The 24,526-nt window shown below is 40.7% G+C and overlaps 1 protein-coding gene across 4 annotated transcripts in view; it reads left to right on the top strand.

Annotated features, from left to right (window-relative positions):
- Positions 1–24,526, top strand: part of NSF (N-ethylmaleimide sensitive factor, vesicle fusing ATPase) — a 75,241-nt gene that overhangs the window by 21,173 nt on the left and 29,542 nt on the right. For all 4 annotated transcript variants that reach the window (XM_080369790.1, XM_080369789.1, XM_080369792.1 and 1 more), the window contains exons 5-9: positions 2,332–2,498; positions 3,215–3,322; positions 3,950–4,025; positions 8,988–9,143; positions 22,590–22,789. In XM_080369790.1, the coding sequence (XP_080225916.1) occupies positions 2,332–2,498; positions 3,215–3,322; positions 3,950–4,025; positions 8,988–9,143; positions 22,590–22,789 (707 nt within the window). The remainder of the gene's footprint in view (positions 1–2,331; positions 2,499–3,214; positions 3,323–3,949; positions 4,026–8,987; positions 9,144–22,589; positions 22,790–24,526) is intronic.

Below are 24,526 nucleotides of genomic sequence, written 5' to 3' on the forward strand. Positions count from 1 at the left end.
AATAACTTGTAATGAGGGAAGGAGACTGATAAATTAGTTTCTCACCCTTTTTTGGTTGCTGATCAGTAACATGTGCCAGCTGGCTTAGATAAATGCTTTTTATTACTGAAGTTATTTGGGAAAAGAAACACTAATATTCAGCATGACTAGCAGTTAGAGCAGATTTGTGATTGTACTTGTAGTAGACCTTGCTATAAACTTACTGACTTGTGGGAACATGTATTAAGAAAAATAATGCAGTAATTTTATGCAGAGTGACTAAATGTCATATGACTCCCTGCTAAGTATAAAGGATTTGTAAAGCTATGCTACAGGTAGGGAGAATTATTCATAAAACTAGTGATTTAACAGGGCTTTCTTTTTGTCTTGTTCCTCTAATAATGTGAAAACTATGTTTAAAATGTCAGTTTTAAATGCAGTCCGCTGCATTTAATGGTCGAGTGCCTTGAGTGGATGCAGTTGTCTTGCCTTCACTGTGGTTCAGCTTCATCATCTCCTGTGTTACAATTGGAGATGCACACCTGGAGCTGGGGACTGGCTGCTTCAGCTGTGTTCTCAGCAGCGGAAGGTCACTGCTACCTTCTTAGCCTCTCTGATTCTAGGATGTTACAGGCTTCTGAAGCTGGCGCTGTGTATTGCTTACTGGACTACATCCCCACTGGTGCATTACTGTTGCCCTCTCTACCAGGCATGCCCCAGCTTTCAGTCCTTGATGCAGGGACTACTCGTAGTCAGTTAACACCTCAGTTCTGTGATGTGACCAGATCCAGGGACTGACACTCCAGAAGCTTTTGTTTGACCAACCTCTGAGAATAAGCAAGTAAAAGGAAGTAACTACCCTGAAGTGACCTGTAAGGCAAGAACAACTCCCATTTTGCTTTTGCGGGGCCAAAGTCCCTCCTTCATTAGCTATGGCTTATGTGATAACCCTGCTGCCATATCCCTTTTTGAAAGAACTAGTTGATACAGTAGGTATACCTCAATTCAGGACATGGTTTAGCATTTCATCTTTATACCTGTTTTCTGAAAGATCTATCTTTGACAGCTCATCTCTAGGTGGCCAGTTCTTATAGCAGGAAGGACGTTAAATGTGCATGCTGTGATGACCTGTGTGTCTTCTGACAACAATTTAAGCAAGAGGCAGGCTTTCTTTTTCTCGCTTAACTTGAATGAATCGTGTATCATAGCGTGCTGGATGCTTGTTTTGATGTGTCATCTTCCCAGGAATCTGCAGGTTCTGGAACCATTGTACTGCCAAGAGGCTTGATAGGAAATAGGTTATGTATAAAGTACATTTCCTTTGTTCACCTCCTGCCGCTTTATCCTTAGCAGTGACTTCTGTATCAGATCAGACTTTCTTCTCTAGATTCAAAGCAAACCTATAGTGTTCCTCAGTCTTCTGGAGACACATCTGCCTCTGTCCTTTGCTGCTGTCTGGTTTGTTAATTATTAGGACTGTCTGCTTTGTGAGATCCCGTCCCTCTGATCAGTTGTGCTGAGGCAGTGTCCCTGAAGCTGTGGGCCATGCGGCTCTTTCCTTTCTAGCCTCTTTCCTCCAGCAGCAATGACCATAAGTGGCCTCTTGTTTTTGACATGATGAAACTTGAGGCCTGCATGGATTAGGTGCTGTTGCCAATGACTGTGAAGTACCTTCTGTGCCACCTTGCTTTCTGCCCCCCCCTCCCCCTTCGTAACCTGGGGCAGGTCAGGATAGGCTCAAGTGCACCTCTGGGGTAGCGGCTGTTTCCTCTGTGTCAGAGAGGAAGGGTAGCTGACGCCTCTTTCTGGGCTGTAGAAGCCTGATAAATTGTATTACTGCACTTGAATTTGCAGGTAATCTTACTTTCTGGTACCTAATCTGGAGAAGAGCTAGTCAGTCAGTCTGTTGCTACAGAAATCAAGTTATGACCTCTTGTCATTATTTTTTGGGGCAAGACTACTCTTAATACTTGCTTTTGGACTTTCTGAAGACATGTCCTCCAAACCCTTAGATGTAGATATAGCTATTGTGATACTACAGCACGTGTGAATTTGCTTTCATTGTCCTCATCCTCCAAAGCTTTTATGGTGTTTGAGCTATTTTAAAGGAGACTATTAGAATTTTTAGAGAAATGCAGGGATTTTCAGTGGAGATACGTTTGCTGTGTTTTTGATCTTGTAGTAGAACATGGATGTAAAAGCAATAAGTGTCTCCATTGAAATAATATGTTCAATTTTATTAAGTACCCATTCTGAATAAAAGAACGTGTACCGCCAAACTTACAGTATGTTTAATGTATTGTGAGGGGACCTTGCTGTTCTGAAGTGCACTGTTTCTTTGTCTTTTAACAGTTTCCTTATACACTTTTGACAAGGCTAAGCAGTGTATCGGCACAATGACAATTGAGATAGATTTTCTGCAGAAGAAGAACATTGACTCCAACCCCTATGACACAGACAAGATGGCTGCTGAATTCATCCAGCAGTTCAACAGCCAAGCCTTCTCCGTAGGCCAGCAGGTGTGGCTTCTGTTTTGTTTTTTAAGGCTGAAATGTTCTTAAGTAACGTGAGCATGCTTGTACTACACTGACGTAAAATAGTGAAAAATACCTAGGTACTGACTATGGCCTGCAAAGGACAGCTAATAGGGCAGAAGTGGTTTATTTTGTGATTGGTTTCTTTCTGACAAGTTGAACCATCATGACTTTCACCGAGAGTGGTTTAAAACCTACCTTTTCCTTATCTAAAGAAATCTACCTATCTTTGTGAAGACGATCTCAGGGCTTGAGGGAGCTGGGTTCTCTCTCTATTGTGGCCTGGTCGGATATAAGCATGGCAGCTCCTGGAATATTTTGAGAAGCAACTTCTGTCTTCCCTCTATGTAAGATCAAAATTAACACCAGTTTTAATTAATTCTCAGTAGCATGTTTCAACATTTACCCAGGGCGAAAAAGCGGGGAAAGAGAAGCTTTTCTTGGAAGGAGAATTTTTCTTTGATTTTTTTTCTTTTCCAATTGACTTCATGCTCTGCTACTTTTAATCTGTTACTCTTACATACGGGGACATGGAAAGCACTTGTTCAGTTCACCTGACCTTTACAGGTTAAGAGCTACGTGGAATTTGTTGGGTGGTAAACTTAGGTGTCAGGCCTCTTTCTTTTCATGTCTTAGTAGCCTTGTCAAGTCCTTTTTAGCTTTTTCAATGAGTTAAAATCTTTTGTTTTTTCTTTCCACAGCTTGTGTTCAGCTTTAATGACAAACTTTTTGGCCTGTTGGTAAAGGACATGGAAGCTATGGACCCCAGCATTCTCAAAGGAGAATCTGGAGCAAGCAAAAAGCAGAAGGTAGGCTCACAGGAATTCATTCGTTCCTCAGGGACTGCAGAGATTCAAGTACTGACCAGATCTTGCTACAAGGAGGAATTTGGGTTACTTGCATTTGGAGAAGTTGCACGTTTGTTTCATCTGGCTGTGTGTTTTGCCTCAGAGAAATAAGGAGCATTGTTTTGAGTTTAATGGTCTCCTCTGCTTGTGTGGTTGGGAGCTTAGACTTGCATGAGTTGAAGTGCAGAGCTGGGGAAGATGCAATCTCTTTTGTTCTTTATGTAGTAATTCATGGAAACACCCTCTCTTAAGCCTTTTTGTCTTCCAGATATGTCCAGTGTTGATTTTTTTCTTCTGTAGAAAGGTCATGATTTTATTTTCTTTTTTACTTGCTAGATCTTGCTGAAATGAAATAGTTGGTTTTGAACTAAACAACTTTAAAAATCCAATATAATATACCTGATGAGCTTCTGTATTCGATGATGTTAGTTTGAGAGGAGGTGTGGTATTTCATATTCTTCCCAGTGACTTTTGTAGTGGAGCTTTTGCTGCTGTTTCTTGCCTTCTGAGATATGCTTGGAGATACCTAAGGAGCAATGTGAAGTTGAGCCTAATAGCTTAATGTAATTATTTCCCTCCCTTTTGCAGATTGAGGTTGGTTTGGTTCTGGGAAACAGTCAAGTTGCCTTTGAAAAAGCTGAGAACTCCTCTCTCAATCTGATTGGTAAGTGCCACTGTATCCAAAGAGATAAATAATGCTTGAAGTTTGGTGCTTTTCTGGCCTCAGAGACTTTATGCCTCAAAGTTTGTTTTTCTGGTTACATCAGTTGACCTAATCTATTGAAAACTGCATGTCAGAATGTCTCCCAGGTATCTGTTTAAACTAGCAGATGACTGTATTTGATCCCTTGGGAACCTGTCACAGCCTTTAGAAAGCAGGTTGTAGGTGCTCAGGGCTCTCTTGAAAACCACTGCACTGAGAAGACACCACCCCTCCAGCAGACTTTGCTGCTTCTAATCAGGGACTCTATAATAAAGTCACTGTCCTCGCAGTATGAAGCTCCACAACTGACCAGTGTACTAGAGCAGGTCTGTGTGTGTCTGTACTACGACTATCACCATGTTGTTATCTGAAAGTATACAGAGACAGAGATAGGAGGAGAAAAGGTGAGTGTGACTTGGAGAGATTCTGGCAATACCAAGTCAAGTTAGATGAGTGAAGTTAATTTGCACTCCTGAGCCTGGATTATAAAGGCACAATGGACCAGTAAATCCAACAAAAGACAGCACCATTGAGGTATTTTAACTTTAAACATCAGAAAATGGTATTTTTAGGGGTACTTATAAGCCAACACCTCTTTAATTAAATTTAATCAAAAGAGCAGGGAAATAGGAAATGGAGAACTTTTTTGAATGTGTAGCTAGAATGTCAAAGTGAGTGCAAAACTTATTTCTGAAAATTCCGTCTCTGAGATCGATTCTTCAGGGGGAGAGGACAGCTTCTGAAGAGCACTTCAGTTTTCTTGAATTCTGAAAGTCCTGCTCTTCAGAAACTGATGACAGCTGCAAAAGACAGCACAGGGGGTTCCTTGGGTGTGTTTGCTCTAACTGTTTACACAGCAAGTTTATTAACAAAACTGAACTTTTTTTAAAGAGACAGTTTCTAAAACCTCAACAAAACAAATCTTTATGTACAATTTCAGACTTTATTAGCCAGGAAATCAGGGAATAATTGATATGTCCTCCATGCGTTCATTTAGAAAGAAAGTGGTGTAAGGCTGGGGAGGATTTGGGTGTGTTCCCATAGAACTACCAGCTTGAACGATGGGAACCGGGACTACGAAGCGGGCAGTGAGGGCCCCTTCCCTGCTGCTGGCTTTGTGTGTGCCCTGGGACCATGGTGGCTGTCCTACAGAACAGGTGTACACCCTGTTAGTCTGGCTGTTCCTTTTCTTATCAGTGTTATGAAGTGGATGATACTTAGTAAGTGTACAGATGCATATACCTCCCTTGCTGGTAATAAGGCTCTAGGCATTCTTTTCTGGGTGTGATTCAAGTCCTGTACTTGAAGAGACACGCCTCCCCCACACCTCCCTCCTCCCTTCCTTATTTTGTTCCCTCTTCTCAGAGCCCATGACCTAGGGAAACTCCTTTTGCTGCTGCTCTTCCACAGATAAGAAGTGGTAGGTGAAGGCTGTGGTGTGCGGGGGGTTCAGTGAATCTGGCCAGCTGAGATGAGCATTCAGTTGAGTTTTAATACTTGCCTTTTTTGCAGTAGGCTTCAAAGCAGAGCTCTGCTTGACTGTGAATGCTCAGCACTTTGGGTATTTGTTACAGAAATAAAACATATGAGGGTACTAGCCACTTAGGAAAGTACAATTAAACTCACTCAGCATTGCAGGAGCTTGCGGCAGAGGCTGAGTTTTGATGCTGCTCTGAAGTGCCCTATTCCCTTGAATGCAGAGCTGTGACTTCATGTTCTGTAGTTGTCTGCTTCGTGTGCTACAGTTGCCCCCAAAACTGGGGTGACATGAGGCTGTTGTGTAACTGCATACCTTGCATCTTACGGGGAAGTTTTTATCTGAAAGCACAGCCAGTCATCTGCACTGAAAAAAAACTCACCAGAGGTCTGTAGGCTGAATTGTAGATGTCTGTAATTTGTGAACAAAGATACAGATTTTAAGAGCACAAAATGAAATTCACATGGGCAAATTAGTTCATACCTGTGATTACACGATTACAGCCCATTTAATTTTTACTGTGTTTTGATAGGACATTTTGAGGTGAGTATTAACAATCCAATTTATTGCATCAGAGCAAGCAGTGATATTTTCCTTGGTTGATAGTCAAAGCCATGTAATGAGCTGTGATCTTCCTCCTAGCATGTATAGGTGTGAGGAGTGGTCCTATGGGAGAGCTGATTGATTGGAAATAGGAATCCTTCACTGTGATTCAATTACATTGTCTGCAGACAAGACAAAAGAGTTGCTTAGGCTTCAGTTTACTTGTGTCATATTGGTGCTTTATTAATCATCTGAGGCAGAGCTACTTAATGTGCTTTGTTAGTCTCTGGAGAATTGTAAAGTCCTGAATAATTAAATTCTGAGAGAGGAGATAAAAGTGAAGTAGTGCCGCCTTCAATAAAGGGCCTTTTTTTTTTTTTTCCCCAGTAGAAAAGAATTGCAATAATTAAAAAAATGAAACCAATTCTGTCTCTTATAACTAGCATAAAATTACATGTTATAAAACCAATGGATGATGTTTTAATTCAATCTCCAAGAATTTTATCGTGCTTGGGTGCTGCCAGAAGGGGGGGATGTAGGCTAAGCTCTGCAGGGAGCGGAACATCACTGGCCAAGTGCTGGGATTTAAACACTAGTGGAGCAATGAGATAGTAAATACACAGTCATCGGTGAATCAAATGCTCGCTGCTACCCTGCATGGTACTATAATTAGTGCAGTATGTTATATACGTGCTACTGTGTTGTCCCTAACGTGTCAGTTAAAGGCATGTTCTTGTTTGTTTTGCTGCACTCTGAATTGAGATATTGATTCCGGGTGTGTTTTAGACCAGGATTAGCAGCAGTCTAATTCAGCTAACAAAGAACCTTTGTTCGGTGTACTTACTGCACTTCTAGATGCTAACTCATCTGGCTCAACTTGAGGTATCTCTAGAAGAGATTATAGAACAAATAAGCAAAACGCACAGTTGTAGTTTGCCATGACTGGCTTTTTAGGGGAGATAATGGTCCTGTAAATCCTGTACAAAAATCCTGTAAAGCACGGTGTAAGTCTTAAGAAAATACAAGACATCCAATTTCTGCACGAGTTAAGGATAATCTTCAGACTCTTTGCTTTCTTTCTGGATTTTTATATTACTGTTGGCTTCTTTGGTAGCTAAGCAAAGTGATGATGCTGAAAGCCATTTGGGAATGTTAATCTAACCAATAATTGTCAGTGCTTGTTTATAAATTCCCTTGAATAAACTGAAGGTGAGACTACATGGAATTGACAGCTTCCCAGCAGTATTCTTATAGGAGCATTTATGCTTATTGTCTACTTCCTAAATACCCCGAGTACTTTAAAGCTTCTCTGAAAAGGGAGTAAGGAGCTCTGCAAGACCAAAATGCGTGTGGTTTGTCAGCAAAAAGGAAAAGAGTGTGGTTACAACATCTCATGGAGACTGCAAAACCTGTGCTTAGGGGATCTGGCTGAACTTGAAGTAGCTCTAGAAGAGGTTATGGAACAGACAGACAAAATGGAGCGTGGTGGTTTACCAGGACTTGGCTTTTATTCTTCTGAGCTGTAAAGGAGCTAGCTGACCTTGTAACTGTTTTGTGTGACTTTGCTTAAAATTGCTCTGGTATCTGAGGACTGCAGGATGGCAAATGTGCTGTCTGTTTTTAAAAGGATTCTAGAGAAGGTCTGGAGAGTATAGATCTTTGAACTTGAAATCTGTACAGAAGAATCAACAGAAACTGCAACAAAGAATTAAATTAGTGGATACCTGTATAAAGGTGGTACACTGGGAAGGGTCAGCTTGTCTTCTGTAAGGGCAGTCCTACCTCATGATGCTACCGGAGTTCGTTATGGGCATCAAAAAGCGCGGGCATAAGGGCTGACACAGTCTGCTTGTTTTTCAAAGCTCTTCCAGCAAAGTTCTTTATCAAAAGTTTCTTTAAAAAGGCTCTAAACAGAGATGTGTAAGAGAAAAGGTCCTTGCGTGAGTGGGTGAGTGATGAAATGGTAGAAGTAAATATTGGGTGCCAGTGGACTTGAACATGAATCTGTGCTGGGGCCTTTGCTTTTCATTGTAATTATGCAATAAAGTGGAAAAAAGACTGAATCAGGTGACAAAGCTTGCTTTTATGGACTTCAGTGGCTAAAAAATAAAATGGCAGAGGATGTTCGGTATAAATAAACGTAAACTGATATGTGGGAGGATGAACACTCCTAACTCTGGTCAAAAGTGGTTGCTGTTTTGTGCAAGATCACAGGTATGGTAGTTCCAAGGAAATGCTGGACCCATGTTCAGTAGCAGGCTGAGTCCTGTTGTTAAGAATTATTAAGCATGGTGGTTAAGAATTATTACACATTATTAATACAGGAATTTTAACAAAGTGGAGCATGATTTTGTACCTGCATTTAAGATGCAACCAAACCACAGTGCATGCAGTTCTAGTCTGCCTGTCTACAGGCATCAAAGGATGTAGTAGGAACAGAGAAGACTGAGAGGATGTGGGGGACATGAAATGACAAGCTGGTAGGAGCTGGCTGAGATACATGAAAGGAGGTGTGCAGCTGTGCAGCCAGTAGCAGCCGTGCTGAGCTAGATGCTGTAGGGCACTCCGAGTACTAAGCTCACGTGGGTCCAAGGGGACCTGGGTAAATTTGTGGCAGAGAAATCTACTGTGGATTCTTAAATACCTAGGAGCAACCGCTGGCTTGAGAAATCAATGAACTGGATGGTTGGAAGGCTGGGAAAATGGCTTACTTAATAAGCTGAGTCTTTGGTACGCTGCCCTTGTATCCTTGTCTTGGTGTATCCTCCCGGCTAACATTTGCAACTGAGCATTGAGTTTGCTAGACATGGGTCTGACCTGGTAGAGCTGTTTTGGTGTTTGTACTTCTACTTGCTGTAATTCTGCTGTGCTACATGTTTGAAACTATTTTTTTTTTTTTTAAGGTAAATCAAAGACCAAGGAGAATCGCCAGTCAATCATCAACCCAGACTGGAATTTTGAGAAAATGGGCATTGGGGGCCTTGACAAAGAATTCTCAGACATTTTCCGGCGAGCTTTTGCTTCTCGAGTTTTTCCACCTGAAATTGTGGAGCAAATGGGTGAGTGTAATCTGAAGAAGTATAGCTGGGGGACAGGATGCAGGCCTGTTTCTGGTTTGTAAAGACTGGTTATCAACTAACCACCTTATGATGCTATAACATGGCAGCTTCTTAGTGATCTAATAGATGAACAAAGCCTTTTCTGATCCTCTTGCTCCCAAATGTATTTCATACTCTTGTTACTTGGCTAGAGGAGGGGGACAAAAAACAACACAGGTACTCAACCCTGTACATGAAATGTCTGAATGAATGAGGTGAGACTTAACTGAATCCTTTTCTCTTGCAATCGAAATGTTCCCTGTTCTTTTGAATGCTTTATTTATTCTTAGCAGTGAGACTGAGCACTCCTATTTGTGACTTACTGACAATGGGCTGTCTATATAGGTCAGAGGAAATCCTGTCTTAACGATCTTGCCTTATATAATAAAAACCTGTTGTCCTGGCAGTCGCACTATAAACTTTCTTCTCACAATGGTAGCCTAATAAATAGAGTATCTTGTGTGACCTATGCTTGGTCAGATTTGAAATGCTGGAGAGGATGTGCAGGCCGTGATACATCTTTGAGTTTGTGAAATAAAAACATGGATTCTAAATATAACTTCTTTTTGGGGGGTTGGGGGAAGGAAAGGCAGTCCCATTACCTTGTAAACATGTGCTGGCAGGTAGATAAATTGGCCTGGTTTTAATTTTTAGTAAGTAGCGTGCAGCTGCAGATATTATTTTGTCACATGAAGTGGCTGGGGATGTTATAGCTGGTCCTTGTTCTCTGAATATAATCTCTGTGAGTTAATATTTAAACTTGGAATCCATAGCTGTATGATTTCTGTGTATGTTTATATTTCTTGATCCACCTTCCCTCTCCCCACAAATGAAGCAATCAAGATTTTGATTACAAAACAGATTTTCATCAGAAGACACATCCTGTTTGTGTGTGGGTGTGTGAAGTCTGTCCATTTCCAGTGCTTGTGGAACTGATGTTAAGCTTCCCTGTGAGGTGCATTAGGTCTTTTCTTGTGATTTGAACACTTTCGGAGGAACACTGAAGAAACCTTGTAGGCTAAGTCCAATTAGTGCATGATTCTCTCTCTCCTGTCTTTTTACCTCATATTGATGTGATAGCAAAGGCCTGCTGGGGGCTGATACTGGTTCTTCTGTTTTTTGCGGCTGTGAGCAAGTCATAACTTCTCTGCTTCTACTTGAGAATATCAAATGCTTCAATTTGTTAAAAATTTAGCTGCTCTGTGGAGAGAGGAAATGAGAGAAATGGTGTTGGCTATGGAAAGAAAAGCTTTTATCTAGATGCTCTGTTGTGTCCAGTTCAGGAATGTTGCTGACATCTGGCCTTTGGATGGACTGGCATCCCTTACTTGAAATATTTTTACCTTTTGAAGCAACTATCACGTATATTCATGGCTGTAGCATAGTCCTTAGTTGTGACCATATGTGAAGGTAGAAGATTTAGACTTCGGGAATTCTCATCGGTGTCACTGGACTGCGATGAGAACTACGCTAGTACACTAGTGCTAATTAGAGCTTGTTTTCATTTTGCTACAGCTTCACCTATTCAGCTTCCCTGGCTGCATGCAATCTGGCAGCACGTTAAGCAGTTGTGTGTCAAAAAATGATTACATTCCCTCGGTTTTATCATTAGCTGAATTAACCTGACAGCTAGGCACTCTTTGGTAATGATGTGCAGCAGCTAGCTTTTCTGTCGAGGACCTACATCTCCATCAGGTACCTCTGGAAAAGGTGGGAAACCTTGCTGACTGCAGGGTGAGGTTGTGGAGCTGCTTTGCAGGGTATGCTACTCAGATGGTTCCTCTTGTTAATTGGTGTTGCTTAATACAGGAAGAAAATTCTCTGAAGGACCACTAGTATTTTGATTACCCTGGGCAATGAATTAAAGGTGTGCCATATGATTTATATAAATACATATAGTCTTACTTTTGCATGTTTACACACATACTGCACAAAGAAACATTTTTCTGGTGAGAAGTTAGACTCCAAACAGAGCTCTCTAGCTCTCTGATTAACCCTAGGGCTAAAGAGCTTATCTGAAATTTGGAAAAACAAAACTTTGACATTCATTTTCTTTGCCTTAGTTATAACTTGCTCTTAACTATATTTCAGATCTGAAATGTCAGTGTGACAGCTGTTCACCTTTGTATATAATTTATTGGGAAAGGAAAAGAAAGAATTTGCTTGCTATCTGGTGCTCTAGTACTTACCCGTTTCTGTTTTTTGCCCAGTGCTCACAGACTGCAACTTCTATGCCAAATGTAATAAATATTTCTGTCCCGTAACTACATAGAGGCTCTATAGACCCTTCAAAAATTACTTGCAATTTGTGTGTGGTTTATCTAACTTCCAAGGAATGTTCTGGGTTTGAAGTATATAGATCAGTGTCAGTTAACCATATCATCCAAGGGTGTAAATACTACTGTGATGCTACAATCTTTGATTTATCCCAGAAAAGAAATTCTAGATCAACTTTAGCTGGTCATTAAACCTTGCCATAGCTCCCTGCTGCCCTGCAAGGGGGCAATTTACTTTTCCCTACCCATGCTTTTCCTGTATGCAGGAAACTCTACTGTGGTAGTTTTGGGCTTGTATGGCTCTGTAGTGAGCTAATATGATTTGAAGCAAAAATTACTGCTAATAAAAACCATTTATAGGGGTTAGCATTCAGCAAGATCAGCTCCATGGTTGGTTAATGGGACATAGCTACAGGAAGGCTCTGGGGTAAGGTCCCTTCTGAACCACAGTAGGACTTTCATCAATTTAAGCTGATTGCTTTTAAGGCTACGGTTTCACAGTCATTTACTGGAGGTTCTTTAGCATTATGAATGTTGGTGATGCTGTTATCTTTCGCCTGATGCTTGACTTGTAATAATCTTGTGACTGCCAAATGGCAATAAATCCTTATCTGGATGAGGATTGAGGAAGGTATCTTGAAACAAAAGGGGCATTCCTTTTTAGTGCAGTCCATGATGTACAAAGGAACTTTACACTTGCAGGGCACTGATGGAGGTAAGCTATCAGTCACTTTCTTTCTGAACGACAGCCCTACAAAAGCCGTGTTTGTAGGAAATTGTCTTCCTTTTCAAGCCCTTTCTGGATCTCTGTGATGTCCAGCTCATAGTGAAGCTGTGTAACTTCATGGTGAACTGCAGCCTGATTTTGGTTACTCTTTGTTGCAGTTCAGAGCATACTCTTGCTCAAGCTAAAGTGCCTTCTTTTATTTGATAAATGCTATATTTTTCTAAACTATTCCCGCAGATAAGCCCTTTCTTTGCATTCATGTTAAATGCTGTTTTTTTCTGCTGAGACTTGAAATTCAGCTCATTCAATGGTTTGTGTCATTGCCTAACATTAAGATGATTGCTGAATACTTGTTTTTACACTGTTCTCTCTCTCTCTGTTGTGTTTTTTTTTTTTCCCTCCTCCTCTGACTTAACAGATATTTGGCTGTTTGGACTGAAGTTCTTGAGATTTGGTGCCTGGAGCTGTAAATTTCTACACAACTGGAAAACCTTTTCTCAGACCTGAAAAGAAAGTGCTAGTACTGAATTCTTGTCTGCCTTTTTAAAGAACACTCTAGTGTCTCTATGCATTGAAACACAATCTTGACTTCCAGCAGGGAAGTGGTTTTTATGACTTGGGCGTCACATTAGTCATTGTAAAGGCCACTGAAAAAGCAGATTCTGTATGTACGTGGTGTTGTTTGTTGTTATGGTTTGATAACAGATACAGGAATACTTGGCGTTACAGGTCACGTTCCTTTTAAGAGACTGAAATGGAACCTAAATTCCCCATCCTCTCCTGTTACTATCATTAAGTAGGTTAAATCAGACTTTTCCAAGGTAATTTGTATTTCTTGGTAACCATCTTAACTTGTCCTCTGACCTCTTGGGTTCAATTGATTTCAGTGGTCTGTATTTTTGAAGTTCAGCTCACTATAGAAAAGTGAAGTATTAACAGAAGACAAGATGAACGTTCAGATTAGCAGATACTGAGAGATCATTTTCTTTCTTGGATTCTGCCTGTGAAGTGGAGGCTTGTCTTTTAAGCTGTCTTAAAAATTAATATATTAATGTTCTTGAAGTACTCAGATACTGTAAGAGAACAAGAATAATGGAAAGGATCTCATCCAGTCTGTTCTTAAAATAGGATAATTTTAATGAAGAATTAGTGTCAGACATGTCTAACCTGTAACTGAGATGATAGAAATGCCAGAACTTCCCAAGGCAGCCCATTCCACTGTTTAGAGCATCTTTACTGTCAAAATTTTTCAAGTGTTTATTCTCAGTCTTGCAGCAGTTCATCATATATTGGTTCTTTCTTTCACGTTTTTGGATGCAGCTTTTAGATACTTGTCTATTCGTGTTTCTCTTCAGTATTCTCAATGCTAAACCTCAGATTCTTAAGCCATTTCTCATAACCTCTAGATCACTGATCTTTGTGGTTTCTCTCCCCTTGGTCATTCTTCATTGCTTAGAAGTGTGATGACCAAAACAGGGCACGGTAACTGAGGTGCTGGTCGATTCCAGGTCAACTGGCAGGTTGTGTTTGTGCCTTGGTGCCTGGTTGTAATCCTCAATATGACATTTTTTTGGTTTTGCAACATGCAGTTAATTATTCCTACCCCAATTCAGAAACTTGTGCATCAGGTTACGTTGTTTTTAAATGAATTTAATCCTGACCATCAGTGTATTTGTAGATCTTGGCTTTGTAATGTGCAGATTTAGTAAGTGCATTCTGTTCCATCTTCTAGGCTATTAATAAAAGTGCTGCATACTGGTAAATTCAGGATGGATCCTTTCTCTTTGTGCTTTCTTGTGGTTTCTTTTCCCATCTACTTTTCATCTACCTTTAACTTCATTCAGCCTGTGTTTTTCCTACGTGTTTATGAAGATGTGTAAGAACTATTTATACCTTATGAAACTTTAAATCGCCCTCTGTTGCTGTATTTGTGTTCTCAAATCCTCTGTGTATGACCTCCTGCTCTTTCCTAGAGGGAAGTTATTTCAGGCTGATCTAATAAATTCCTTTTGGCTGTTTCTTGTATCCTTGTTTTCTTCTACCTACTTAAAAAGACACTGTGCCAGATTTTTCCAGGAATTAAATTAGTGATAGGTCTATACCACACAATCAGAAAATAGTTGAGATTGAAAGGCATCTCAAGATTTAGTCTAACCCCATGGCTCTCTTCATTTTCACGTTATAACATTATAGATGACCTTCATTTTCTCCCCCCCCCCCCCAGTGTCTTCCCTACCCTGTCCCAGTTCTCAGTGACTTTGAGATAATTTCACCCACTCTGAGTGCTCTGGGGTGAAGTTCATGTCCAGGAAATCTGCAAATATCTAATACTGTTGTGGGCTGTCTCTTCTTTTCCTACTGTTCTTTCCTATTCTTGCCCATTTGTCACTGATACTTATATTAGCTGCCACGTAACACATGAAGTCTTTGTGTAAAAAAAAAAAAAAAAAAAGTATTTAGCAGTTTGAACTCAGCATTTTCTGTTGTTAGCTTTTCTTCTTTATTGAGAAGTGGACCAATGCTTTCCTGTCTTCTCCTAATGTGATGATAAAATTAACTGCTCTGCTCACTCCACTACATGGTTCCCTGTGGCTGGTGGGACTGAATTTGGTCACTTAACTCTTTCTCCACATGCTGGTTAGTGCACCTCTGCAGTTTCTTTGGGGGAGGACAGCTAAGAAGTCTCTGACATAGAGACTGATTTCAGACCACCCAAGCATCCCCCATATTATAGAAACTTGGAGGAAGTGAAGAAGCTAATAACATGAGGAGAGGTCATGTGTGGCTGGATACATGGTTGAGAGAGCAATTGTAGGAATAGCTGGTCCACACTCACAGTGGAGAAGAGTCGCAGTCACGTTCTGTAGAGTTCTCTGCTGTTTAGCTTGTTTGTGAATTACTTGAGAAAGGAGACAGTTGAAATGAATCGAAACTGAAGGCTGCATTGCATTTGGGGTTTGATGGATGCATCCGTGAGTGCTGTGGAAGCTGGCCCGTATCATTGTGAGGCCATCTCAATTCTCTTTGAAAGATTATTGCAATCGGGAAATGTTCTTGAGGACTGAAAGAAAGCAAATGTTATTCCTATCTCCAAGAAGGGCAGGGGAAGCCAGGTACTACAGACCTGTCTGCCTCATCCTCAGTCTCTGGAAAGGTGATGGAGCAACTAATTATGGAGACCATTTCCAGACAAATGAAGGACTAGGAGGTGATCGTGAGTGGTCAGCGTGGTTTTCTGTAGTAGAAATTCTGTTTAACCAACCTGATAGCATTCTGCAATGAAATCAGTAGCTCAGGGAATAAAGGGAGAGCTGTGGATGTTTATCTTAAATGTATTAAGGCTCTCAACACTGCCGTAACAGCCTCGTAGAAAATCCGATGGAAGATGGACTAGCTAAGTGGGCAGCATGGTGGACTGAAAACTGGCTCAGCTTGCTAGGCTTGAAGAGCTGTGATTAACGGCACAATGCCCTTACGGAGGCCAGTCACTAGTGGTGTATCCCACGTGTTCATACTGGGCCGGTAGTGTTTAACTTCTTCATTAGTGACCTGGAGGATGGGACAGAGCACCCTTAGCAAGTCTGCAGATGACACAGAACTATGAGACGTGGCTGATGCACTGGGCAGCCTGCGGTAGGTGAGCCTGCTTTGCACCATGGGGTTGAATGAGATGATCTCCTGAGGTCCCTCCCAGCCTCAACTGTTCTGTGGTTCTGCAGAAGGACTTCCCAAGACTGAGTGACTCAGCAATAAAACAACAAATCAAAGCTTTGATCAGTGAAAAAGGATGGGCATGAAAAATCACAATTTGTAAAATGTTGGCTGTGCTGATTTTCCACTTGAGCAAAATTTTGGGGCTATACTAGATCTATGAAAACAATTACTCAAAGGTGCAGTAGGGGTCAGTCAATTCCTACTTGAATTTGGTAATTATTAACAAGAATTAAATACACACACCACCCCCCCCCCCAAAACAGAACATAAGTATGCCACCGTGTAAATCTGTAATCTGTTCACATATTGAATTGCTGGATGCGGTCTTGGCCTTTGTATTGGAAAGGATGCAGTAAAACGGGAAAAAAATCAGAGGAGGGCATCAGGACGGTTGGATCGGAAAAGCTTCTGTACACAGAGTAAATTGGTTTGAAAATCTTCAGCCTTGGAAAGAGCCCAGTGGGAGTGATATGGGAGGGGGCTTCAAAATTCCGCATGGCCAGGAAAGAAGAAATGTTCTTTCAATGCAGGAATGTGGAAATTTGAAGTGAAGGTTGTGGGTGGCAGGCTTGGAAGGGAGAGAAGGGACTTCCCAGCAAATATGCTGCAAGGAATTTTTGTGTTTCTGTGTTGATGGCCATAGTCATTACGAGATCCTGAGAAGACTTTTGCTCTTACTTCACACGGCTGCAGTTGTGTTGTTGGTCAGCAGGCATCACCACCACTGCTTGCCAGCCACAGGCCTTCTCTAGCTGGAAGGCCAGGCCTTGAGACATCCCAGTGACCCTGTTATGTTGATAGTTATTTACTCTGTAATGCTCTGTGGATAAGTGTTCCATAAGTCATTTACAAATTATATCATGTTGACATTCTAAGTAGACAGAAATGATCCAGGTTTATTCCAAAAAGTAGAAAATGCTGATGAGATTTATAGCTATTAACAACCAGGTGGGATATGACTGTAAATATCAGCTGCTGCGTTCAGCAATCCATCCAACAGCTCTGCATAATCTTTGTCTTAAATTAGCTAAATTTTTGTAGTTCCTTTATTAAGAGGCACAGGCATTTACTCTTTGTGGCAGTGATGACTTACAAAACAAACCAGTCTTTAAAGTATATACTCTTACCAAAATCCCTTTTTTTGAGAGTCATGATATTGTTTGTGTAGCCAAAAGCGTTCAGTTGGAAGCTTCTCTAAAGCTGATTTATTTTTTATCACATTCCATCAGAAATTGATAAACGTCCCGCCCTTGTCGTAAATCTAGGTATTGTCTCTTTATATATCCGTGCATTAAACTTCTCACAGCCAGACAAGATATGATGAGAAAGCTGTTTTCAAAGATCTAGGAAGAACTTACTGACTTGGTTGTCTTCTCTTTACAATGAATTGATAAATCAAATAAACTGGCTATTGAGAGTCCAATTAAAATAAAACCTTCTGTTTCAGGTGTAGCCCTTCCCTGTTTCAGCTTTGATAGAGAAGCAGAAACAAGTTACTTCAGTCTTGCTGCTTGTTGGTAGCATGTAAATCCTACAGGAATATTAACTGGAGGCGGTGATGTAGGCTGGAATAATGCTGGGCTTACAGGATGAGAGGAGGGGGAAATTCCACCCAGCTATATTTTTGGGGAAATTTTGTCTGTGTGAAGTCTGGTAACCCTAATCTTACCCCAACCTGCTTGAAGATTAATGTGCAAAGATAAGAATCTCTCACTGATGTATTCGGGATCGGTACTTTACTATCAATGCAGATTCCCAATACATGCATCTGAATGATACAATCACACCAGAATGCTTTGATTTTAATTAAAAGGGGAATTACACTCCCAAGTAGAAAATCCCTATTATACTAAAACATTTCTTCTGATCTTTCAAAAAAAGTGAATAGTGAGAGTTGAACAAATAAACTTTGTCTTGTCTTCGGATAAGTGACATTCTGGTTCAAAATAGTGTTTGACTTCTCTTGGTAACACGAGTAAGTTTCCAGTTCTTACCAGGTTTTATGATTTTTCGTGATGCTTTGTGTAGAATGTTTCCCATATTGGGTATTTTTTAGTTCTTGCTAACATACTTATTCAGCCTCTAACTGTATGTCATTAAATTGCATAATTAAGTATCAGGTTACAGGCGTGACCTTTGATTGGGACTCCTAATGGTAAACTTAACGAGTTAGAGATGTCTGCACTGCTAATAATTTGTGTTTATAAAATTCTCATAATAGTATTGACATTTGGGCTGCATTGGTGAAATCAGCAAAAGGGAGATAAACTTAATCAAAATTCCTCTGTGGTGCATAGCATCCCACTGTGATTTGAGACGTAACATTTGTAGTTTGTCATCACCTGTCTATTTTAATAAAGTCCTGCTTGTATTTAAAACTTTAATTTTAGCCAGGTGAATGTGGCTATACAGGGAAATCTCTACTGGAGTAGCTTGTGGCAGTTTTATTTGAAGAGGAGCTAATTGCTTTGGTTTCAGGAATGTTCTTCCACATGATTAAGACCCAGCTTTTAATGTTGCCCATTCAGTGGCAATCAAATCTTGCAGCAGATGGTCAGTAATGTCCTTGATGCTCAGATGTGGGGGAACACGTGTGTGGTGGTACTTGCTAAAGACTGAACGTGGGCTGCCCAACACTGGCCGAGCTTGTCTGGGTCAGGTTTGTAGCTGTCAGGTTCTCGGGGAACGTGCTGCGCCCCAGAGCTGGTCTTTTTGCTCTCGGGGGGTGAGTAGCTAATGGCACTGTACAGCCGAGGACTTTGGCAGGCCGCTGAAGCAGTGGCCTGGCTTTGACCAGCCTTCTTTCTTTCTTCCTGCAGCAGCTTCTGTCTTTTATTTTTTTTATTTATCGGATAAGAAGTAATGCTTTCTCATAATAGGCAAGTTTGAGGAATAGGAAGAGGGCAAAAATCCTAGGAGGCTTTCTAAGCAAATTTGTTTTGTTTTCCCAGAGTCACCCAGCTGTAACCATGCCAGTTTGCCTTTTGCTTTCCATATGCTCCCACTATGGGAAATGAGACTTCAGGTGCAGTGTGTTACAGCCTTGGCCCTTTGCTAAGGCTGTATGTTAGCTCACACAGAGGAGGGAAATATTTGAGCTTGTAAAGAAGTTCAGGTTTTTTGGGTTGTATAAGAGAAGCTTCTAGTGGATATAACTAGGTTGTACCTCCTTCTAGGAGAGAGATTATGAATTGCAGGAAAACTGGGGAGGGGGGAAGGAGCAGAGTGCTCTTCATGGCTCTTTTTTGAAAGTGCACTAGAGAAAAATACTCTACAGCACAATTTTCCTGCCTCTTTCAGGATGCTCCCAGGCCTGTTTGTGTACATGTGCCCTGACTTGCCGATAGCCTTTTGATAGCCTCTCTTGCCTGAGCACAGTGGAGCTGTTTGAGCATCAGTTTGCTTGGGATTTCCCTTCAAAGCATCACTCATCATTGAAATCCTGGTTTGTGCTGTTTGGCTACATAGGTGATCATGTTCCTCCACAAAACACGTTAACAATACCTTTCGTGACATTGATTTGACAGGAATAGCTTTTAATTTATCTATGCCTCATTCATTCCTGTGTGAAATTTGTCTTTACTGACAGTATATGTTGTTTATGTTTTTTGACTTGTAGATGCCTGAAAGTTGACTAATGAATTCTTCTCAGCTAGATCTCTTGATATTTATAGTAAATTTTTTATCTGCAGAGAAGCCCAGAAAAATCTTTCAGCTTTATTACCATGCTTACTCAGTGCAGTACTATTGCTCTTGGGGGTTTTGGTAGGGATCAGACATTCCTCATAGCAGTGTTCTCTTCTGAAACTTCATTTCAGTGTATGAACAACCTGAAAGAGAGAGAGCAGTGCATGTGAATAATACAAATTATTTTGTAGTGAGCAATTTATTCAGATTGAAATTAATTCTTTATCATTATACTGTTCAGGAGTAAGTGAAATCACAGTTGAGTATCAGTAAGTTAATAAAGGAGAAAAGTACTTGTTCTTTAAAGGCAGAATGTTGCCGTGAGGTCTGTGCAGCTGTGAGGAGACTGTTGTGTGGGGTGAACTTACCACGTAGCTGAGACGAGCCAGAAACCAGAAGGGAAGTCATGCTGTGTGGGTGACAAATAACTCTGTGTGCCCAAACTTGTTAAACTTTTGACGATGGTAGAGACTGAACTCGGGTCCTCTTGAGTCTGAGCTCTGTGCCATCTGTGCTGCTTTTGGATTTTCCTTTAATGTGTATCTTAAGCACTGCAGGGCTCTTGTGGGATGGTCCGCATCCTTAAAAAAGGCAAACTGCAAGAACGTGGTACATAATGAATGAATTATGAGTGTCATTCACAGCATGGAACAGTTTCCACTAATTAATTTGTTGCTTTTTACCTCAGACAATTCATGCTTAAAGATTTCTAAGGTTTTAGATAAAATTTCTTGAAATAAAACATAGAGGTTTTTTTATCTTCAAATACAGTGGTCTTGTGTCCCTCGCTTGTCTGGAGCATGTGTAGGGATCTTGTGCAGCAGTGAGATGGAGCAAGGGAAAAGGAAAAGGTGCTACTGAATTCCCTACTTCTGTAATTAAACACTTGTGTTCAGAGTCAAGATTTTTATTGAGGCAGATTCCAGATGTGCTGTTTTCCCATGGGCTAGAGTGGTACAGCTTCCTCAAGGTCCCTTTCCTTGGGATGTCCTCACTGGTCTGGTCGCTGAGGTTGACAGTGACATGAGTTACACCTCTAGAGGAAGGGCAGTAGATGCTGGAGTCTGTTGGCTTGTTGTTGGTGTTATGTGTGGCCAAGGCAGTCTAAAACACTTGAAGGAGAAGGACACCCTGAGTCCATGTAGGCTTAGTATTTTGCTATCTGCACATCTTTATTTTTCATGGGCAAAGTTGAAGCGATACAGTGAGGAACCTAATAGTTTTTATTGTGCTGATAATTGCTCAGGAAGATTTAAGTTACTGAAATACCTGCTGTGTCCTAAATGTTGAAAATAAATTTGTTTACTTGTAGTTTTGTGTTTACTCTTTGACCTTCAGTATCCACTGGAAAATAGAAAAAGGTCTGCTGGAAGTACAAGGAGCTAGACAAAATCAGTTACATACTACTTTTATTTCCTTACCACTCTGTGAGCAGACAATATCCAAACTTGCTCTGATCCTGAATCTGTCTTGTACATGTCTTTTAAATTGGGCAGTATATAGCTCCCGTGTCTTTTCTAGGTAACTTCTGTTTTTCTTCAGTGTTCTTTTTTTCAGTTGCCTCAGCTATGATACTATACTGTGGCTTTCTACTTCTTTAGGCTTTTCCCGAGTCTGATGCTCTGTGTTTAAAACTTGCTGCTGATACATGATCTCGGCTCTCCTATTTCAGCTTTTTCCAGCACCAGCCCCTTAGGATTGCTCCCAGGGAAAAGGTTTTGTCTTGATGCAGTTATCTTTTCTGTCTGGCTAGTGCTTTTGTGTATGCTGCTAGTCCCACTAAGTGAATAAAACTTCCTAAGAGATACATGCTGGTGCTGCGACCTCTCTTAGTGTAGTATAAGGCATGAGGATATTAAGAAAGCTGATAAAATAGTCTGGGGCTCATGAGCTATATACGCAAAATTCCACAAGTCCTTCAGGGAAATGATTCTTGTTTGCTCTGGGGAACCTCTATCGGTTGTGTGCACACTGAGGAAACATGTGCCTGTTGCCGACTGGGATGTGTCAGCATTAGCTTGCAACCATTGTATCCTCTGTTTCCCTAGAGAATAGAATTTACATGCCAGTGCTCATGCCAGCGTTCAAAGTCGTGTTATTTGAATAAATTAGAGTGTTTCAGGTCTTTCTAATTACAGGTCAAGCTTTTGGGGCTGACAGTTCTAGTGGTTGTTAGAAGCCTTTTTCAGTTTTCTCAGTATTTGTTGTATGAACTTGCAATCAGCGCGACATGTATTATATGGGACTCATTAAAGCCCCAATACCGGAGTAAAAAGTTAGGCGTTATTACATGATATTCCTTGTTTTCTCTTTCAAGAATCAGATTAAGGTGTTTGATCTGTGTCTACATGGGGAGCTCACCATCAACTGAGTAATTCTGACGGTCTGATGCTTCATTTTCCTTACACACCTGAAAATTAAACTCAGTTGAAACCTTTCTGTGAAGGAAGGCTCCCTTTGTAGGCACTGTGTGTCCCTCTAGGAGAGAAATGAACCATATACAGTACGTGCTTGTCCTAAATTGCTAGGACATCTTTGCTTGGTGTTCAGGGCATATGAGGATGTAAAAAAAGTATCTGCAGCCCCTCACTATCTGGGGATCATCAGTATTGCTGGGACCTACACTTGGGTTTTATTGAACTGAAAAGTATCTTATTCACATGTTCACTAAGTGTTCCCTGTTGCTTTCTATTACTGACCAGAAATCATAAATCACACTTTCAGTCCTTAGCCATTAACTTGGCATGCCTAATGCATGGGAGAGCATTTGTGCTGTTCTGTGGGTTCTTTTTCCTGACCCTTGCTGGATCACTGAAATGACTCTGATTCAGTCTGGCAATTCTTTGTTTGAATTTCACCGATAAAGGAAGGCACTGAGCAGAGCTAAGGCTAGTGCACATCCCTGCCAGATCCCTGTAGCACCTCTACTGTAAGCAGCAATTTCCTCTTTATTGCTGTTTCCATCGTAAGCCTGCTTTCTAAACTTGTTCTCTCTTGTTCTAGGCTGCAAGCATGTGAAAGGCATTCTCTTGTATGGACCTCCAGGCTGTGGTAAAACACTTATGGCGAGACAGATTGGGAAGATGCTGAATGCCAGAGAACCAAAGGTGGTCAATGGTCCAGAAATCCTCAATAAATATGTGGGTGAATCTGAGGCCAATATCCGCAAGCTGTTTGCTGATGCAGAAGAAGAACAAAGAAGGGTAACGTAAACATAGATAAGTAGCATGGTCAGTATGAATGTGCCTAAAGAATGGCTGGAAAGGAGGTTTGTAATCAGAAAATTACTGCTTGCGTTAAAAGACTGAGTCACTGCTTAGCTTGCGATTGTAGTTATTCCCTGCAAGTCACTGAATATTAACGTTCTACAGAGTCACATTCTCAGTTGAAAAAAAGATCTTAGAACCTGAAAAGGTAGCTGGTTTTCTAGCTGGCTATGCTGAAGATGGACAATTTGTTTAAATGCCATGCAGAGTTATTCTAAAGTAACGCAGTAGGGCCCATCCTACTGTGCTTTGTATTATGTGGTGTGTCACCTGCTCAAAAAGTGCTTAAAAATGGGATTGCAAAGTTCCTTCTTTTTTATTTTTTTGTGGCAGAGACCATTAGTCTATTTGGATTTTGCTACTAAATTCAGGTGGACCATAACATAGGATGAATTTCAAATTAGGCTTTCACAATTTCAGGTTTTGGGGTTACAGGCTTGTTAGTATGAGGATATTGTAATCCTTGAAGTGTTATAATTGCTGCATCACTAATTTTTCTCAGCAGAAAACTGATAGATGAGACTAATGTCTTGAAACTAGAGTGTACAAATTTTTGAAACTGGAAGTGGAGATAAAGAGAATGTTTTTTCCAAACTTGTTTTCTTTTTTTTATCCATTACTTTAGCTGGCTATCAAAAGTACAGTCTTTAGTTTGAAGGTGTAAATACTTAGGTGTGCTATGGTAATGTTTCCCTGCTGTGGACCACTTAATTTTGATAGATTTTCTGGTAAAGAAAATACAATGTCAGGCAACTCACAGTTAAATATAGGGAAGTCTTTTTAGAAGACGTTAGCAGAGGACGTTGTATCCCTTAATTTTATTTATGCCTTATATAAATATATAATAAATAGATATTTATTATAAATATAAAATATACATATTATATATGATTACAAATAATATTAGATATTAATTATTTATTAAAATATACAGATTTTACCAGTGGCTTGAAATCATTTAATTTTCTTCTGCAGAAGATTACTCAGTAAGTCAGCTTTGCATGGTAACCCATACTGATGTAAACAATCACCTTCTTTCTGGTTTTTGCAATATAACTGAAAGCTGTGAGCTTCTTCTCCTTTGCAATAACACACCTGTTAAAATAGACTTTATATTGGCTGGAGGGGATGGTCCTGATGACAAGTTGTAAGATTAAAAAGGTCTCGAAAAGGTTGGTATTGTAATGACTTGTGTCTGGGGCAGATTGCCAGTGACAGCACATTTACCCAGTGTTAATGTGGTCTCCGCTGTCCACAAAAGATGTTTTAGAGGTGGAATTTGAAGGGAAAAAGCTTCATAATACGGTCATAAAAAGTATGCTGTTCTCTTACCAGCTGTAACTGCTTCACCTTTGAGTGAACCTGGAAATAAGCGGTTCTTTTCCTGATCACATTGAACGAATGGGCTCCTTTAAAAATATTGAGAGCAAAGATAGTCTGGCAAGCCGTGTATTTACTGCATTCAGTACAAGCTGGGGTATGTCCCCCATCGGGTACGTTCCTCCACAGGTGTGCTTTCTTCTCCATCTCCCTTTCAGAGGGCTTTCCCAGATCCTGAGTACTGTGACCCTTTGAGCTGTGTATTCCAGCTTTAGGCTGGTGCTTTTCTGGTTCAGTCTAGTCCTCTTCCTTGAAACGCTGCTTCTCTTACCAGTGTCAGCTGTGGAGTCCTAT

Source organism: Falco punctatus, assembly GCF_963210335.1.
Source record: "Falco punctatus genome assembly, chromosome: 19".
Lineage (NCBI taxonomy): Eukaryota > Metazoa > Chordata > Aves > Falconiformes > Falconidae > Falco > Falco punctatus.